Source organism: Polistes dominula, unplaced genomic scaffold, assembly GCF_049000335.1.
Source record: "Polistes dominula isolate Pdom_NZ unplaced genomic scaffold, Pdom_raw_medaka contig_28, whole genome shotgun sequence".
NCBI classification, from domain to species: Eukaryota; Metazoa; Arthropoda; class Insecta; order Hymenoptera; family Vespidae; genus Polistes; species Polistes dominula.
Genome location: NW_028300879.1, coordinates 6,586,409 through 6,607,469, shown reverse-complemented (window position 1 = coordinate 6,607,469; position 21,061 = coordinate 6,586,409). Strand labels below are relative to the sequence as shown.

Sequence of the window (21,061 nt, the reverse complement as noted above, 5' to 3'; positions counted from 1 at the left end):
CGTAAAACCATGTTCGACGAAGGGATTCAACGAGAACGACCTTGCTCCTTCTTTTCCTTTTATTTTTTTTTTTTTGTTATCTTTCTTGTTTTTTTTTTTTGTCCTCTTTATTAAACGAGAGTCCTTTTTCTTCGAAACAATCAGAACGACTCTCGATTCTTATTCTCATTTCTCTTCTTTGCTTATGTCATCTTTGTCTTTCTTTCTTTCATTCTTTCCTTCTTTCTTTTTTTTTCTTTCTTTCTATCTTTTTTCTTCTCTGATCTTTTCATTTGCTCTTTATCGATTATCATCCACTTTGATGAATGAAATTGACTGTGAAAATATATAATAGAAAGAAACGTCGGAACCATTTGCAAAATTGAAAACACTCGATGAAAATGTACATTACTGATGAAGATGGAAGTAAATATGAGAATGGAGAGGAGAGAATACGATCGAGTTCGTGCTTCAAAACTTGTCGACATTTTGTACAATCAAAAGAAAGGATAGGGAAAAGGAAAGGGAAGGAAAGGAAAGGAAAGGAAAGGAAAGAGTAGGTGTTAGAGTCTGCGAACGAAGAAGTTTGGTTAAGTTATTTGTAACGTGACACGTGTCGGATTAAAGAAACCGACCTTTCACCTGTTACAAAACCCCTTTCAAGATCTTTTGAAAAAATAATTTGATCCAATCTGTAATGTAAATATGACTAAAAGACTAAATTGTTCAACCATATGACGAAGAGAAAACATATATGATTTTAAATGTTACTTTTTCATCGAACTAAACTTATCCTGAAATAAAATACCCTTGTGTAAATTTGTAGAGAACATTTTCAGGATTTGTATTTTTGCAATAAATGAATATTTTCATTGAAATAAAAAAATGTGGAATAAATCGAAGAGTCTATTGAACTTATGAACACACACTATCAAATCCGATAATACTTCAATATTCAATCGAAAGAATTTTGTAAAAAGAAAAAGTAACCAAAATAAAAAAAAGATATTGGAATATGTTTGCTTAAGGAGATATTACGGATAGGTTTGATATAAACTACCCTTATCTTAAATACATCATCTAACAGGTTCGTGTAGCGTAGGGGTTTTTTATATGAAATAAGGAAGAATGTATACATGACCGTTAATTGGCGTTTAAAAAATTACTTTTTCATCGTAGTAAAATGCAATTACGTAGTAGAAAAATAAAATAAAATAAAAAATAAAAAAAGGGAGAAAAAAAGGATTTTCCTAACGAGGAACACGAGAAAGAGAGCAGCCAGCAGCAGCAGCAGCATCGTCGATGGACGTACGAAGTAGTTTGGAGAAGCGGACGTAGTTGAAGAGCTACTTGAAAATGTACTTGAATTCAATTGTTTGAAAGTAGCTCCGTAATCGGTTCGCTCTCGTCGTTACCAACGGTAAATAGAAAGGCCGCACCTGTTAGAAATCACAGAAGAAGGTCCTCTCGTTCGTGAAACTAGAGAAAATCCAAGGACGCCGGGGGTTGAGTTTTCGAGGAAGGAAATAATTACGCTTCTATCCTCGAAAAGTCGTTCTCGACACGCTCTACCACAAATTCTTTCTTTCTTTATTTTTATTCTTTCTTCTCTCTCTTCCTCAAGTAACACTAACCTAAGTATAAATTATGCGAGTTTAAACAGATTAGTAAAATATGTTAACGTTTCAACCCGAAATCAATTAATTCGTGAATTAACTATAACTGACACTTGTTTTAAAACAGTACGGACAAAAAATAGAATTAAGAAGAATAAAAAGATTCATTTCATAAAACAACTACACACTTCCATGCATTTATACTTTCCTTCTTGCTCCCCTATTTCCATTTTTCACGAATTAACTCTTTGCGGCACAGAATTGCAGATAATAAAATAGCCCTAAGTTGTATAGAAATCTTATTACTTTTTAAATGAAACAAAATTGGTATTATATTTTTATTTATAGATATATTACATAATGTAAAAATATAAAAAAAAAGAAAAAGTTAATAACGAAGAGTAATAACCAATTGCTTAGCGTAAATAAGACGAAATATAAACATATGAGCATGTGTAGCTATTAGAATAATATTTCGAGGTGGGATTAAAAATGTCCCATCGTGCATTACGGTGTATCAAAAAGGTGGGACATTTTTAATCTCACCGTGCTCCAAAGAGTTAATTGAATAATATTCTTCAATCGTGCCACATACGTTACTTAATACGAATTATTGATAAGAGTACTCGTAAGATTTGGAAAAAAAAGAATAAACAATAAATAGATATAGATAGATAAATAAGATTTCGAGAAAATAAGAGAATCATTCTCTTGAGTATACCTTAAGGTGCACGCGCGTATGATAAGATCGAAATAAGGTATCTAAAATTGGACAAGATCGTAAAAGTTTTACGAACGGATAAAAGTTATCGTTGATGAGCGTATCTCCGCTAGTAGTAGTACAGCCAATCCGTTGGATGAAATTTGAAAGAAACATCGATGTGAGATGGTGAAGTACCTAGCATAGCTCAGCTCTATCGAATCACTGAATAATAAAAGTGGCAGAACGCGCTTTCGCTCGCGCACTCGTTGTTGTTCGAAGCTTTTCGTTTATCCCCGTGATCAAATTCGTTGACTGAAAAAGATTTTTGGAAGGAAAAAGAACGGAAGAAAAAATGATCGATCGATTTACGTTAATTCAAGAGGACTCGCGTGCAAAGGAAAGAAGAAAATTTGGAGAGGAGGAGATCGGTGGTAAATTTACTCACGAACAAGTTGGAGAAATGCAAATGAGTAACTCATTTCTCTCTCTCTCTCTCTCTCTCTCTCTCTCTCTCTCTCTCTCTCTCTGTCTATCTTTTTACTTTTATCTATCGACCTATCGTTACGTTCAAACAAACTCTCAAAGGTAATATCAATAACGACAGATAATAAACGAGCAGTCCTTTGTGTATCGAATAATAGATCGAAAGTTGCACGCGTTATATCTCGGAAGAAGAACTCTGATAGGTCTTTCGATCATCTTCAAACATATATGAGAGTCAAAAAACAAAAAGAACAGAAAGAGAAACTCACAGAGAGAAATACATTCGAAAATTCCTTCGTACATTCGTGAAGAATTTCTCGTACGAAGAACAAGAGAGACAGAGAGAGAGAGAGAGAGAGAGAGAGAGAACGCGCATAAAACAAACTCGTCAAAGAGACTCCAGTTACATAACGTCTCCTTGAAAACAACCGCAAAGGGAAAGGTAAAGCCAAAAGTTCAAGAAAATTCCCTGCAAACCCTGATGGCTATACTTTTGCCCTTAAACACTCTCTACTACGTCATTTCAAATCTATGCGAGAATCTAAAGTTTGTCAAAAGAACTCATACCCTTCCAGCTTTCATTCTTCCTCTAACCCTTTGCCTTCCCACTCACCCCTACCCCAAACCAACACACCGAACTCTCTCTCTTCTCTCTCTCTCTCTCTCTCTCTCTCTTGAAGTTTATCATTTCTCTTTTCCACGAATTGCATAAAACTTATGGGATATAGTTATAGTTTAGGCGATATTTTCCTTGGCACGTATCGAGAAATAAGGAAACGTCGACACACTTTCGTTTGATGTTTTATAATACGATTTTTATGTATATGTATGTGTGTTAGTTTGTATGATAACGAGACAACAAGTCGTGGAATAAAAGTAACGTCTATGAATACTCGTCGTTCTCAAATGGATAGTAATAATGGTAAAAAGAACCCAAAGGAATCCAAACAAAATGGGAATGAATGCACAACCGTGGACATTCTAACGATCCTTCTCGAATTATCGTTTATGTAAACGTTAAAAAGAGAATACTTATCAATAAAAGGAAGTAGGAATCGTCTATATTCAACGCTAGTATTAGTAGTATTAGTAGTAATAATAGTAGTAGTAGTAGTATTAGTAGTGCTCTTACTCGTTTCCTTAACGAGCTCTCCTAACTACAAATTGGTCAAGAGAAAGAGAGAAAGAGAGAATTAAAGTCGATAATGTTTATCGTATGGAGCTGTGCTGTGCTAAAAAAAAAATCAAATCAGATAATGTAATAGAAAAGACAGCAAGGACAAAAAATTAACGAACTAACGAACATTCTCCTAAGAAACAAGCTACGTTTTCTTTCTATCGTATAATTTAAACAAATACCTTGAGGATATTATTATCCTTGTCAATTTTCTTTTGTATTTTTTTGTAATTTGTTTCCCATACTCTGTTTTCTTTTTTCTTTTTTGGTTGAGTTTCCATATTCCATATAAATCGATATAATTTTACCCATACGAGATAAAATAGAAATTGTATTACATATATATGGATGATGGTTAAAATCAAAACCGATTGGTATATTGAATATAACTTTATAAATTGTATCGATGATTTTTCGATGACGACGCGATGGTCAGGAATGCTAACTAATGCCGTATAATAAAATACACAAATTGCGTGTCTGTCGAAATTAACGAGCCGCGATAGCGACGCCAGTTGAAATCATAAGAGCGAGAAATGCGCTTTAACACGCTCGACTTCGTTATGGAAATTCGGATTTCATCCAGCGGTGCATTCTTGTAATATTCCAATCATTATTAATAAAGCAGTCCCACGCACTTCGCACCGGGATGCGCGTAATTGCAAACAATTTTCCCCCCGGATTAATAGCTTTGTTCGCAGGGAATGCGGTCAGGCGAATCAACGCGTTTCTCTCGCTATTAAAACAATGCAATTGCATATCTTCTTCATTTCTTTTTTCATCTCATTCTCTCCCTCTCTCTCTCTACTCTCTCTCTCTCTCTCTCTCTCTCTCTCTCTCTCTCTTATACACTATTTTTTTTCCAAGTTCAATACAACAAAAATTATTTAAACCTTAGACGTTTCCGAATCAAATCAACGATGATTAAAAAATACAAATAAAAAAGAAACCAATGCAATACAACGGATATTGATAATAAAAAGGATAAAATCTTAAATCAGTTTTCTATTATCTAACGGATAGAAATAATCTCAAGCATTTCAATCTATAAAACACGCTGGAATAAAATCCACGTATCTACTTACTAATATTATACCTTTCTCGTCCGCGATCACGTATACATACTCGTACATCCATATATTTGCATTTAACACGAATATTGAAAACCACTGCACTATGTTCATTATTCGCCCATATTCCTTTTTTACCCTACTACTCGAATTTTCTGTTTTTTAAGCTTCGCAAGATAATTACTTGCCCGTCGAGAAATAATTTATTCGCGAACGACTATAAAAAAGCTTCTCATATTTTTTTCTTCTTTTTGTTCTTTTCTGTTTCTTGTACCAACGTGCAAAGAAATATCGTACGTTAACGTCGTTACGTAGTAGAGAATCGTCAATTTTGATGCGAGTTTCTTCTTCCAAAAAAAAAAAGTAAAAAAAAGATGGAAAAAGAAAAAAGGAAGAATAAAAAAAAACATGTGTGCAGATCACACATGTTAGAAGTGAAACCATCAAGAAAACAAGTTTCGAGATAATGAGGCGAGTGCATAATATATTGTAAATATCAATATTATAATTATAATTATTTATTTAATAATTATAAGAATGCGCGCCTGTAGGTATGCAACCCGCCAGACACGCTTTGAAAATGTTGCTTGCGAGCGCCATCCACTTGGACCGAAATTTTTTGAAGCCCAAACTGTTTATACACGCATGTATTACAGGTTGCCTATCTTTCGGGCAGAAAAAATTCCGTCCCAGGAGATGGCTCTCGGAAGCAACATTTTCAAACTGTGTCTGGAAGGTTACATTCCTGCATACCATAATATTAATATTTACAATATAATTATATTATATTCTAAATATTTATACTAAATTTAACTTATAAAGTTTGTTTTTTCAAATTACACCAATTCTATAAAAAGTTTTCACTTTAAAAAAAAAAACCATATGGTCAAAATCCGTTCACTACGTTCTCGTAGATACACGTAATACGATCTTGGAATAATGAAAAAGCGCTTGGAAGATACATCTCGTTTGCTCTTGAAATCTACGATGGTAGGTGTTTGCTGCTGCTGCTGCTGTTGCTGCAACTGGAGAGAAATGAAATTTCGATCGTCTTTATCTCCTTCTCTCTATTCCATCCAATTCCGTAGGACGAATTTCATCTTCCATCCGTTTCATGGCTCGGGATACGCGAAATCTCGTCCTACATCTGAATCAACAACGTTGAAAAGTACTTTTTCTTGAACACGATAGGACAATCTTATTTCATCGGATAGACTTGGGTGATAGAAACGCGCTAGATAAAGAGTTGAAGAAAGTTCGAAGAAGAAAAAGAAGAAGTACAAGAAAAAGAAAAAGAAAAAGAAGAAGAGGAAAAATGAAAAGGGTGGAAAAAACACGTTCACTATCCTTACTCGTGTTCTTTTTCTTCTTCTTCTTCTTCTTCTTGGTGAAAACGTTACGATGCTTACCGCGCGACATTAAATTCCATTCATAGATTCTTTTCCGAAAGACTTGAAAATACTTGGCAAAATTCCATAGTGCGGTAAACCTACCTCTGCCTGCCATAGTAATCCTCGTTCTCGTACTCGTCCATTTGGTAAAGAAAAAAGAGAAAAAAAAAAAGACAAAGATAAAATATTCGATAATAATTTCACGACTTTTTACGCATTCGCTAAAAGAAATCCCTTCCCCTTTCCCTTCCCACCACCTTCCTCGATTATTCCTCTTACCGTTGTGTGCATGAATGTGTGTATGCTCGAAGATCTTAACGACAGTTACAAAATAACGTGACAAGTGGTAGTAGTACGAAGGGGAAAAACTAAAAGAAAATAAGAAAGTGAAAGAAAGGGTAAGGAAAAGGTTGATAGGTGGATGGTTTGGTTGGTTGGGGATGATAGGGTTAGGGGAGTTGAGGGTACAACGAAAAAAGAAACTCGATCGTCGTGTCTCGTTTCTTTTCTCTCGAGTACATAGCTAAGGAAAGGATAACAAGAGATTACAAGAGGTTTTGTTGAAATAAGATATGAAGATATTTTCTGAGATATACGAAAAAAAAAAGAAAGAGAAAGAGAGAGAGAGAAAGAAAGCAAAGTATTAGTAAGCAGGGCCTAAGAAAACTAAGAGTTTCAGAAGAGAATATATATGAGAAGCTGAAAGAAAAACAGAAAATAAAAATGAGAATAAATGGGATAAAGGGGAGAAAAAGAAAGATATATATACATATACATAAAAATATAGAATCAGAGTCTTGACGTACGTTTAACGATAAGAATAGTCTTCGACGAGCTTTTGGGAGGAGAAGGAGGAGGATGATGGAAAGGGAATACCTTTGCTTTTCCTTCGTAAGACGTATAAGAGTCAGAAAAGAACCCTTCTTCTTTCCATACATATATCATATATATATACGTATTGTATTTTCCACAATACTTATAAGAAAAAAAATGTAGAAAAAAGATAAAAGAAGAAGAACAAGAAGAATAAAACTGAAGACTCAATCCGTAGTATGAAATTTCGAGCACAGAAAGAAAATAAATACGGACTAAGACTGGAGTAGTTTGCCTGTAGGGTGAATCAGTCTGCCAGGTACTCTTCTTCTTCTTCTCCTTCTTCTTCTTCTTCTTCTTGTTCTTCTTCTTCTTCTTCTTCTTCTTCTTCTTCTACTACTACTACTAGCATACAAAAGGAACAAGTACTACAAGGCGATTTTCTTTGTGCCGGAGGAAATGCGCCAGAGATGGCTGTCAGTGCATGGCTCTGCCAACGTAGAAGAGAGAAAGTGCCGAAGCAATTATCGTAATGGCGGTCTTCAAACCAGAACGTCGCGAAATGATTACGACGAGGGATGGTCTGCTTGGTCTCTATTCTTAAGAACCCACCAGCAAAAGATAAGAGAAGGGATCTTCGATATCCAGTCGTGTCAAAGCTCCGATTTCCTCTTCTCTAAACTCTTTCTCCTCCTCTTTTACCAAAGTCCCATCTTTATCTGGAAGAAATATGACAATATTATTAAACAACTTTAGTATTATCTCTTAAATTGTTACATGAATTCGTTTACGAAAAAAATACAATTTAAAACTGTTGGAATTTTGCATTTTATTTTTAAGATATTTTTTTTCTTTTTTCAAGGGAGTCGATGAAATGGGTATGTAGGACAAGAGAAAGTAACGTGGGAAATGGGATAAAAAAGATCCTGTGTATTTAAATGAAGAATTTACAATTACACGAACATGAGTGTGTGTTGTACAATGGTTTAAATATTGATAATAATAATAATAATAATATTAGTAATACTGATATAATAATATGATAATAACAATGACGATGATAATGATAGTAACAATAATAGATATGATAATAATAGTAGTAAAGATAGGGTGAACTAGAGTGGAACGTAACACCCCCACACCTTGTATAGACACATTCTATATATCGTTTCACGAATACATATGCGTTTATCTATCTAACACAATGACATATAACATTCCTCTGAATTCCTCTGGTATTCTGGTGAACAAGAGTATCGACTTTTTGCAATTGTAATTTCTCGATTACATTACCAATAATACACCAGCTCGATACCGTTCGATACCGTTTTCTTTTTCATGCAACCATGACAGCAATAGGTAGGTAGGTAGGTAGAAAGGTACAGGTGCTTGCTGCCTTCTCTATAAGCTAGACGTGCGATATTGATTTCAGATTTCAATTTAATGCCGCCTCGCGATATCCGAAGCACGATCTTCCAATACCAATTTCGCGTTATCGGACTTTCACTTGATGGCGAAAGAGAAAGAGAAAGAGAATGAGAATGAGAAAGCAAAGAGAATGTGAGAGAAAAAATGAAAATGAACAAAAAAAAAATGGGAAAGAAAAACTAACGCTTAACCACAAAGGTCTTACAAAAAATCATATTTAGTATGTGTAACTGTGTGCACGTTCGGAAATAAGTAGACGGTTTATGTGAATATTCCTTTTTAATAATACTATTGTATAAAAGAGAAAAATAAAAAGGTTCTTCGTATTTCAATTTAAAATTCATATCCTTTTTTCTCTTTTTCTTTTTTTCTTATCAAACCTAGAAATGATTTGAAATACTTTATCGTATCGTATCACCGTTCATAAACATCATTAATTTTGTTAACAGTCTGAGTAATATACACTTCTCTTCTTTTATTTTTTTTTTTTTTTTTTTTTTATAATAACATTTCAGAACATATCGAATTATCTTCTTTACTCGAATCCATTTTTAAAACTCAATACACTTGATTAAATGTACAAATACATCGTAACTTATTTTTTAATTACTCCATGATATATGTTACATTTAAAAACTCACGCAAATATTGTCAGATCCGATTAAATACTGTTCAAGTTATTTTCAAACAACAATTATTTTTTCCCTGAGAATAATACAATAGAAAAGAAGAAGAAAAAATAAAACTTTTCTTTTTCCCTCCAATCGTCAAATTAAATATATATTTAATTAAATTAAACTTTTCGTGACAAGCGTAAGTTAAATTGACACTTAACGAATTATTCTATTTGTTCCTCGTATTAAGCAGATGCCGAATATAACCGGCATTTTAAATTAGTATGAAAAATTGAGAAAAAACCAAATATAATCAGTGATAATTACGATAAGATTAAATATTTATGCAAATGTTCGTATTCGTTATTTTTCAGTTCCACCTCTGAAAATCGTAATCACCGACGAAAGAGGTATAGCACGGGACCAAATGACAGGACCATACTTACAAGGCGATACCCTAATACTTTACTGTGAAGTTTATGGCGGTAAGAACAACCAATCATCGTTTAATACTATCCAACTAACGCGATAATTAATTCATACCTATTTTCTATAAGATCAATCAATGTCAGAGGTTATCGATCAAATAACAACGTCATGAAAGGAAAATAAATTTATATTCATAACGCTAAACGATTCAAATTATTTGACCGCGTACACAAATAAAAATCATCAATTTTTATGTACAATATTTAATTAAACCGCAATTTCCTTTAAAAAAAAAAATGAAATACAAACATATATACCCGAACGAGTTTAATGTAAAATAAAATTGATATTAAAGGTTCAATATCATATTCAATATTGTTTCAGAATCAATTTAATATTATTATAATACACATATTTACATTTGAGATTTAATTAAGCCAGTAATTTTGACTTATTTATTTTTCGCGTTAGTTGTAGTGTTAATTTAACTACGAAATATGTATTGAAATACTTTTATTAAAAAAATATCGACAAATTTTTCCTTAGAAAAAAAAAGCATATCATCTCATTTCACTCGTGTCACTCGTTAAATCCTAGTTTTATCCAATTAAACTTTCTTTCATTATTTAATAAGTGACGAACGTCCGATACGTTACTGTAACGTCACGTGAAAAACGACATAAGTCTGATAAAATTTTAAATAGAAAATGTTACGAATGAAAATAAAAAGAAAAAGAAAACAAAATATAATAATAATAATAATTATTATTATTCTATATGTGCCCATAATTATGAAAGTGGTCTCTCTCTTGTTTCGAGATATTTAAAGATTGATACTTGAACACTGTATGAACTCTATACAAAATTGAAATAACAAACATTATCTAACGATTCATTTTTGATAATATCATTTTCAAATTACATTGAATTTATTTAGTTTATAATAATGTAGTGCGTAAAAACTGATATACTCATTTTTTATTAATTTGGACTAGACCACTTTCATAATTATGGGCATATTTAATAATAATCGATAATCGCCGTCATTGGTAATAACTATATTTTTCGTCTCTCGTAAACAAACAAACAAACGAACAAACATAAAATAAATTTTCTGATGTTTCAAATATATTTAAAAAAACAATACAGTAATAAATTAATTAATAAAAGAAAAATAGTTAAATCATAGATCGGCAACGTTATTATGTTCGATACATCGACGGACGGAAAGGGGTGGTAAAGCAATAAATCGAAATCAATTTCGATATTAGAGAAATGATTTCAAATATATCTAAAAAACAATACAGTAATAAATTAATTAATTAATAAAAGAAAAATAGTTAAATCATAGATCGGCAACGTTATTATGTTCGATACATCGACGGATGGAAAGGGGTGGTAAAGCGATAAATCGAAATCAATTTCGATACGAGAGAAAAGAATGAAATATTACTATTTTGTGCGTGTGTGTATATATTTAAATATTTATATAAAACGTATAATTTGAAGAAATCAGATATATATCTGTGATACCTTTTTTTTATTTTTTTTATTTTTTTTTTTACAGGCAAACCGCCGCCCACTTTGACCTGGTACCGTAACAACAATTTCATGAATAACAAAACCATGAACGTACGAAACGGCGTGACGCGCAGTGAAATCGTAATAAAAAATTTGGAAAGAGACGACGTTCTCTCGGAGCTGACCTGCAACGCGACGAATAATAACGGATCGTTCACGCTGTCCTCGACCATTCTACTGGATATGAATTGTAAGTATCTATCCGTTTCGAAACAATCCAAACAAAGCAAACAAAAGGGTGGGACTGGGGGTTGGAGGGTGGTTGGTTGGTTGGTTTGCAACGACGCCTCCAGTTCAAGTAGATACTATGAATGAACAATGAAACAACTATAAATATTCCCTTCGGTATCTTCTTTCTCAACAGTCTCACTCCCAACCCCAACAGTCCTCCACCCCTATTAACAATCTACGATTCTTATTCGTCCTTTCAACTTTAGATTGATTTAAATCTATCTATCTATCTATCTATCTATAGAAAAGTTAAACTTTACTTATCTTATATTACCAATTCCAATTCGTTTCAATAACTCTATGAAATTTGTTCAAATATTACAAGGTGTATAAAAAAATAAAAGGGGTGGTGAATGATTCTTTATCGTGTACAAATGAAATCAACGTAAACGAGCAAGATTTTTACTCTAATATTTACAAATTGTCGACGTTTATTAACCGATTAATAATAATCCCTGTATACACACGATTATTTTTTTGTTCCATTTTGTATTACGAATCTCGTAAAAAAAAAGAAAAAATGACGATGATCGTAAAAACAAATCACGCGTTTCGAAGACACAAAATGTAAACATTTTAATAGCGTGCAATTGGACGGAAAATAACCGTTATTAAAAAGAAAATGTTTTTGTAGTTGATAATAAAAAGACTATTGAAAAAAATATTTCAATGTAGGCAGCAACATGATTACAAAAAAAATGTTCCAACGCGATTCATCCGATAAAACGTAATCTCAAAAAGAAAAGAAAAGAAAAGAAAAGGAAGCAAAGAAAAAAGAAAAAATATTTCGCCAGGTATTTTTCGACTTTTCTTTTCTTTTTCCATTTTAAAAATAACAACGGACAGAATACAATGGGGGATAATCATCCAACGATTCTTGCACATCCGTTTATCAAGTTTATTTTTCCACGAAAAAGTATCGAAGAAGAAGTTGACGGAAAAAGTATCACAACTGAGGGGTGATGGGGGAGGGAATGATAGTCAGTCAGTCGTCTAGTAGAGCTTTAAACAAACTAAACAACAACAACAACAATGACAACAAAAAGTAGAAAAATCTAAAAATGCATTTATTAGCAAAAAGACAAGTGGATTTTGCGATGGCAGATATCGTTCGTAGTGCGAACGAATGAACGAATGAACGAACGAACAATCGTAGAAATACCATATCGCTTTTTCACAAGAGCGAGTTACGAACGATCGACGAAGAGAGAGAGAGAGAGAGAGCATTGAGAGAGAGAGAGAGAGAGAGAGAGAGAGAGAAAGAGATAGATAGAGAGAATGTAGTAGTATTTCGATGGTACTTTGTTATTGACATGGGCATCGGTACGTTGCGTGATGTTTATCGGGATAACAGAAAAAAAAACCGATGGTCATTTTTCTAGCCTCACCTGCGAACTCGACGAGAAAAATACTGATAGGAGAAAGAGAAAAAGATATATACAGGGTGATCTGTAACTGGTGGTACAAACGAAAAGAGGATGATTCTACATGAAAAAATAAATCGAAAATATAGAATAAAAATTGTTTCGTTTGAGCCTTTGTTTTCGAGAAAATCGACTTTGAATTTTCGCAAAGTACGCGTGCACTTGATCATGTTTCGTTACTAACGGACCTACGAACTTTTCAAAAATAACCACTCTACATAGCTATACATGTGTATAGGTATTTTTTTTTGGTATAGTATACTGTATAGGATGCCGATCAAGATAGGAGGATTTTTCGGGCGGCTATACGCCCGTTCGTCAAGTTGTTTTTTAAAAGCGTCGAAAGCGGAGTGGCTAAACGTGACTGAAGCTCGAAAGCAAGTTTAATCTCAACCGCAGCACACTGTTATTATGAAAAGATACATCTACCTCGACCTGATGGTGTCCGCATAAAAACCTGTTATCTCACGATCGTGCTATAAACTCTCTCTCTCTTTCTCTCTCTCTCTCTCTCTCTCTCTCTCTCTCTCTCTTAATTTATGCAACGCGTTACAGTTTCTTGGTAGAAGATGAGAAGAGAAACAAACCATCGTCCATTCGAAAGCGTTCCTACTATTACTACTACCACTCTGGCATTTAACTACTATCGCTGGAATACTCCAAAAAAGGGGTATACTGAAAAAGGGAAAAAAAAAGAAAGAAAGGAAAACAGAGAGAAAGAGAAATTGTGCAAGATGTTATCCCGTAAATCCTCGTAACACTGCAGGTACCGGAGATCAAAAGCCTTGGTAGCTAGTGCGATACGCACGTTATGTTACAAGTAAATCAAGATGGACGAGACACACACAGTCCTAGGTACAAAAGATAGACCCTCTCGCTTAGGAAACTTCGTGGATTCCCCTTGGGATCCTGTGGATTCTTAAAGAGAAACGTGTCTTACTTTTCTGTGCTTACTACTGTGCGTAAAAGACACTTCGGAAAGCTGAGATAAAGAAAAACGATAAATGTTATAGGGAAGTGATGTTTCTTGTAATCATTAAAGGGGGTATAATGTTACTGTGACTAAAATTTACTCTCTCTCTCTCTCTCTCTCTCTCTCTCTCTCTCTCTCTCCTCTCTCTCTCTCTCTGTGCAAAGTGAATTTCATTATAATGCACCATCAACCCCCCTTACATCTTTGATAACGTTCGATGGCAAATACCGCAGCACGTTTTTACACACCATCGACCCAACATTTTATCAGTACCCGCACGTTAATTTTGTTTCTGTTCGAGAAAGAAACGTTTTATGATAAAACCATATTTTCCCCAACCCTTGTTTCTTTTCATCTTCTTCTTTCCCCTTTTTTCCCTCTTATGCGAAAATACTTGATTCGATATTATTATTATTATTATTATTATTATTATTATTATTATTACTATTATCATTATTATCAGTATTATTATTATTATTATTATTATCATTATTGTCGCGAGTACAGTTGTGTTGTGTAGTCTTTGTTTTTATTGTCGTCATTATATCGCTTTTTCGCGGTGAACGCGCCGATATTATCGTTTCTTTCAATAGTCGCATTCCGTTGGAACTGCATTTTAATGGGGTAAACGAATTAAAACAAAAATAATTGAAAAGAAGGTAAAGACAATGGACGAGATGAAGAATATGCAGGATTAAATGAGCATAAGTAAATATACTGTTTGCATGGGAATTATTAAACAATGTCTATGTGTGTGTGTAGACGACAAACTGATGAAAAACTCGAATTGCGAGGAAGAAAGATGTATAATATAACATTTAAACATGGATATTTCTATTGACCGTTTGGTAAATTTAATTGAACAACTGTTCACCGGAAACCTTTATGTTATTTCGACGTACGAGCAAATGATTCCAAAGTTACACGCCATACACATCATAACGTTAAAACAAAAAGAGATTTAATAACCTAAGAGAAAAATCCTTAAATACACACTTTTATTCGTTTTACAAAAAAAAAAAAAGAAAAAGTCTTTTAAAGGATTACCGTTTATAGACACTATTTATCTACTTACCTCAACGTTTATATATTGCAGGAAGATACTTTTAACGTTCTACACGATTAACGATAAGAAAATGATACTATTATGAAAGTTTTGATACATTTATCGGTACATTTGATGATCTTCTTTAATATTAAAACTATCGTTAATTTATATATACCCTGTTTACGATTATTAAAGTATAAAATGACGAGAGAGAGAGAATATTATATTATTCCATTGTATTCTAACATTTACTCAAATTAAACTAACAACACAAAATTGTATCAAAAGAAAAAACGGTGTATCATCTACATTTTTTTCTAAATATTACATTACTTATTTTATAGAATTAATTAAAACAACGATTTAAATTAATTTAATTTTTTTAACGATTATAAAGATGTCTCAAAAAAAAAAAACAAATAAAAGAAAACAAAACATTAAACAAAGGTCATATTAACAAAACGTATATAAAGCATAAAGCAAATGGGGGGTCTTTCTTTCAGCAACTCGACGACGACGACGAGTATGACGACTATGACGACTATAACGACAAGATTCAACGATGCTTAACGACGCACGACAATCTATTAAGAGCACCTATGAGAATCTACATGATTCCTGGCATGGTGTTTTTCTGTTTTTCCAAGCCATTGTAAAGTACTTTACAAAGGCGGAACTCTGCTGGATGCTGGAACCAGCCAGTGAGAACGGAGCAGCAGCAGCTTCTCCTTTCAAAGCAAACGACGAAGGAAGGATCGTGCATTTAAAAAAAAAAATAAAAACAAAAAAAAAGCTTATTCGGGAGACTGAGATTGTGTTCGTTGACAATACCTGCGCTAATTGGAGCGCAACTCCTACCGATGCAAGGAAAAAATAAATAAAAAGGAAAAGGAAAAGAAGAAGAAGAAGAAAAAAACGACAACGACGACGAAGAATAAGAAGAAGAAAAAGAGTAAAAGGAGGAGAAGGAGGAGGAGAAGGAGGAGGAGTAGGAGGATGGAAGCTATTCGAATAACGTACAGATGATTTCTTTATAAATGACACTTCCCTACTCTCTAATAACCCTGCACTCGAGTAATACTCGTGTTGTACGCATTTAAAAGGTTCTATTTAAAAAGAGGTAAATTCAAATACAGGCGCCTGGTTTAACAGAAGAAGAAAAAGAAAATAAAAAAAAAAATTAAACAAACGCATCTCTTCATCCTATTCATTCAAATGGAACTTTATGCTTTATTAGTTCAACAGTTTGATATTGAGATGTAGTTTTGATTTTAACAAACACAAAAATGAATTATATATCTCTAACTGGCCTAAACATTTCATGCACGTATATTATTACATTATTCTTATGTTAGATGTATATTCCATTAAACGTTGACTGACAATGAGAATAGGGTTTAATAAAGGTTCCATGTAAAATATCTATCCGCATATATTATAAGGCACATCTATGATCATTTTAAATGTCAAGTAAATGAATGATGCGATAACAAAGAAATTTCAAAGAGCATCCATTCGAAATAATCCTTATGGATTGTGAGAAAAGCTAACAAGTCACTTGGAGGATCAACTTACTTGAATATTTATATAATCCTTCATATGAGAGATCATCGCTTTAAAAGAAAATTCTAACGCAATGCGGAAATGCAAGAAAGAGAGAGAAAGAGAGAGAGAGAGAGAGAGAGAGATAGCAAGTAGCTGGATCTCAGTGATTTCTTGAGTAGGAAGAACCGATCATCTGCCGTAGACGCGAGGAATCCACACGATGCTTGAATTTCATTATCTGTTGGAAATTGAATTTCACCGATCAATTACTCGATTCGAAAATAGAGCGAAGGAAGAAAAAAGAAAAAAAAGAACCCCAACCACCCTCTCTTCTTTCCCTCACATGCGAGCTACGAGGAATGGAAGCAAAATCGTTGATCGGGAGTTCCCTTACAGTAAAAAAAAAAAAAGGAACAATCTTGAAGGTTGTATTCAAACGTTCTTCTTCTTCTTCTTCTTTAAAACAAATTTCTACTCCTCTTATTTTTTTTCTTTTTTTTTTTTTAAAGAATACGCCTATCCCATTCGTTTTCTCTCTCTCGTTTCACTTAGGTACTCCTAGGATTCTCTCGTTGGTAGAAAAGAAAGATGAAGAAGCTTATACACTTCTTTCGCGTATTTTACTCACGTAAATTCTCTTTTCCTACGTCACTTTTTTGTTCTACGAGAGGGATAGAAAAAGAAGAAGAAGAAAAAGAAAACTTCAGTGAGTTACAAAAAGCTCGTATATCATTATAATAACGTTTTACTCGAATTAACGTTATTATATTTAAAAAAAAAACAGTTTTAAACAGATATATCTTTTAGCAAGAATATAATAGAAGAATTAATGATATCCCAGATAGAATTTAATCGAATACTTTTTATATGCGTATTTTAAATGTTTCTACAGAAATCCTATATTATCTTTATTTCATATTACCCTTTTTGAAACATACATAATATACATACATACGTAACACAACGTATTACATAATATGCATGTATAGATATACCTATAGTATATCATGCATGCCTATACGATGCGTATGCATAGGTATGCAAATGCAGGTTTATACGCTTCCACGAATATACTCGGAACGACGGAACGTCGGAATGGCAAAACGACGTAGGCCGCTACATCGAAAGGATCCTTATCCGCAAAGTTTGATTTTCATTCGCTTTGCAATTCAATCCGTTGAATCTCTTAAGATATATCCTTCCTTCCTTCCTTCCTTCCGAAGGAAGGTTCACTGTCAAATTTTCTACATTCTCGATCGAACGTCTTTTGCTATAAGTCCTCTCTCTCTCTCTTTTACCTCCTTTTCCCTTAAAAGCATAAGAGAAACTTGGTTTAGGTGTCGCACACCTTTGCCAGTGCTAAGAATTAATGATTCCAACTCGCAATCTGTCACCTCTTTCCTTACACTGTGTCATGTTGCTTGGGAGGTGTTTGTGTGCACAGTATAATATCCTCAAGATTTAACGCCACTGCTTTCTCTCTCTCTCTCTCTCTCTCTCTCTCTCTCTCTCTCTCACTCTCACCCTTTCTCTATGTGTCAACCAAGTTATCCAATGGGACGACGAAACAATTACTTTGCTCGAGTTACTACTACGATATCATTGCTGGATTATATACGTACGAACGTGTGCACGCATGAGGATGATCGAGTTATGACTGACATATATATATATTTCAACTCGACCAAATACAACTCAACTTTCTTTCAACACGTTATATTTATATCGAAGTAGTATATTTTCTTTTTGTTCTCTCGCGAGGAATCTTTTATCCCCAGGGAAATATAAGAGAAGAACAATTATCATAGAAAAATAAAAAAATAAAAAGACAATAATAATATGAAATTAAAAAACCACCAAGCCATTGTAATCTTTCTCCCTCAAAAGGGAATACTTAAAAAGTCAATCGCGAATTATCAGATACTTTTCAAATATTATTTTTCCAATAAAAATCCTCTAAACATTTTTACAAAACTAATTTCGTATTCTTCAAGTCTTTTCGTAATTTCATCTAATCCCCCATTACGAGAATGTTTATGAAAAAAACTCGAGAAGAAGAAGAAGAAGAAAAAAAGGAAACCCCTTACGTAATGTATAAGATTTAAAGGTGAAAATCTTTTCTCTGAAACAATCAAAAACGCTTTCAATCGTAATTCATTATGAAGAAGAAGTAAGATGTCGAAATTGCTTTCGTCTCTTTACTCCTTTTTAAGAGTACCGACCTAGGCCAACGGTTTAATCAATTCCGTCGATTAATAACTTTCAAACCACCAGAGAATCCTATATATATATTCTGAAGAATAGAGGGAAAGATCTTTTAATATGGACGACTTTAAGGATATTGCCATTGGATAGAAATTTATTGCACTCGTTGCCAACCAACGAATATATATATAAATACTAGGGATGCCCCGCAACGCGTTGCTGTGGCTCACAATCAGTCCGATACACACGTCTTTAAGTCAACGAATTACCTTATACCGCCATCTGTTAGAATCTTATCGAACTAATAGAGATAATCATGACTCTTTTTTAATAAACAAATAATTTGCAATAAAATAATATTGCGATTATAAATTGAGATATAGACTATCCTATTTTTCAAGTTGGATGAAACTACACACAGTGTGCAAAATTTTATTAAAATCGGTTTAGTAGTTTGGGAGTCCATTGCGGACAAACAACGTGACACATAATTTATATATATTAAGATATAGTTTATATGTATGTGTCCAAAAAAACAAATGTAAACTCACGTACGACACGAACGTATATAAATACTTGCATATAACTTGCATATGCTCAACAAGTCTAACATAAGTTCACGTACTAGAAAAAATGTACGTAACATGCATTTACGTACGTGCCCAAAAAAGTATACGATTCTTATACGAATACTTTAGATGTGTGTATACCTAATACAAATAAAGTTAAATATTCCGTAACATTGGTTGCAACGAGTATGTATAATTTCAAGCAACGCTTTCCATTCGCAGAGATTACACTTTATTACGAGCATACTAGGATGAAAGGATTAAGGACTAAAAAAGAAAATAAAAAGAGAGAGAGAGGGAGGAAAAAAGTTAAAAGTAAAAAGTTAAATGCTCTATATTTAAGCTGAAAGAGCATGCACAGTGGTATTTGAAAAAAAAAAGAATAAAATGATTTATTTAAGGATGAATGAAAATACGTCTTTAAAATGAATAAGAAATAAATTTAGTTCATATATGAGATCAACAATTTACAAGAGCAAAACCTTTTATTATATTATAATAATTCTAAAGGATATTTGTTAGTAGACGTAGATCTTAAGGATGCGAATATGAACACTGGTTGTGTGTATAACATATGGGTTGGTCGACAAATAGTCACAACAGTAGTCGTAGTCGTGGTAAAGCTGACGCGTGTCAGTGGTAACCGGCGCCAGGTGGTAATAAATATTGCAACTACTCTCGTATTCTTCGAAGAAAAAGTCCGATGCAGGAAAAGGTAGTGGGAGGAAGGGGAAAAGAAGAGAGTAGAGAAAGAAAGAAAGAAAAAAGTGAACCAAAGTGAAAAGCGAAGTGAAGCAAGAGTAAGAAAGAACGAAAGAACGAACGAACATGGAGAATATTTCTTGGTCGGCGTTGATCCATGGCGTCCTTTTTAAAAACGTACACCATCTTTCCAACTTGCTCTTTCTCGTACGTTTCTTTTTTTTTATTTTTTTTTTTTTTTTTTGAATGGATATCCGGGATCGTTGAATAGACGTTTCCCTCTCTCGTTCTACCCCACTGTGTCAAGACTGGCCTGAATTTCTAAGCGACGAAAACTGTTACCCAGTGTGAGGAACGGACGGTAGGAACAGAAACGGTCGAAAGCTTAGCCTTAGGCGGTAAGGACGACTACTATGAAGAAGATGACTATGCGAACGCATCTACCAAGAAGATGACTACCAAGAAGAAGAAGAAGAAGAAGACGGGACAGATAAAAAGAAGATTTCGAAGAGGATCGACGTAGAGTTAGAAAAAGAAGTAAAAAAGGATGGAAACCCCTTTTTTTCCATAGAGAAACCTTTTCACGTAGAGTCGTGCACTCGAGCGAAGCAAACGTATACCATATGCTAGTATCTATCTAGGTATATACATAGAAGAAGAAGAAGAAGAGTATATTTCTAGGTAGAGTACACCTCTACCCACACACACACTCTATGGAACATTGAAACGAGACTAAATGGACCTCACGGGATCACGCAGCGTACAACACCACACTGCACTATGATAATATCGACGAGGACGAAGCTTCCTCTATCGTTTCAAAAGTATACTTAGTGGTCTTATAAACGATACAGTCCATTCCAAACTCATATGTATATATAAATACATAATATATATCATAAACAATTATTTTCGAATTTACTTACATTATCCTATAGGGAACAATTATTCCCTTTTGAATTTGATTCAAACGATTACATTACTACTACTACCACTACTACTACCATAGTTGTGCCCTTTTTATCAAATCATTAAATACGATACGGAATGAAACAGTCAAGATAATTGCGTATTAAACGA

General features: G+C 33.5%; 1 protein-coding gene across 1 annotated transcript in view; it reads left to right on the top strand.

Moving 5' to 3' along the window:
* The window catches only part of LOC107068781 (neural cell adhesion molecule 2), a 106,685-nt gene that overhangs the window by 72,386 nt on the left and 13,238 nt on the right, over window positions 1–21,061 (top strand). Inside the window, exons 4-5 of the mRNA XM_015325516.2 lie at window positions 9,649–9,759; window positions 11,271–11,474. Coding sequence (XP_015181002.1) covers window positions 9,649–9,759; window positions 11,271–11,474 — 315 coding nt within the window. The remainder of the gene's footprint in view (window positions 1–9,648; window positions 9,760–11,270; window positions 11,475–21,061) is intronic.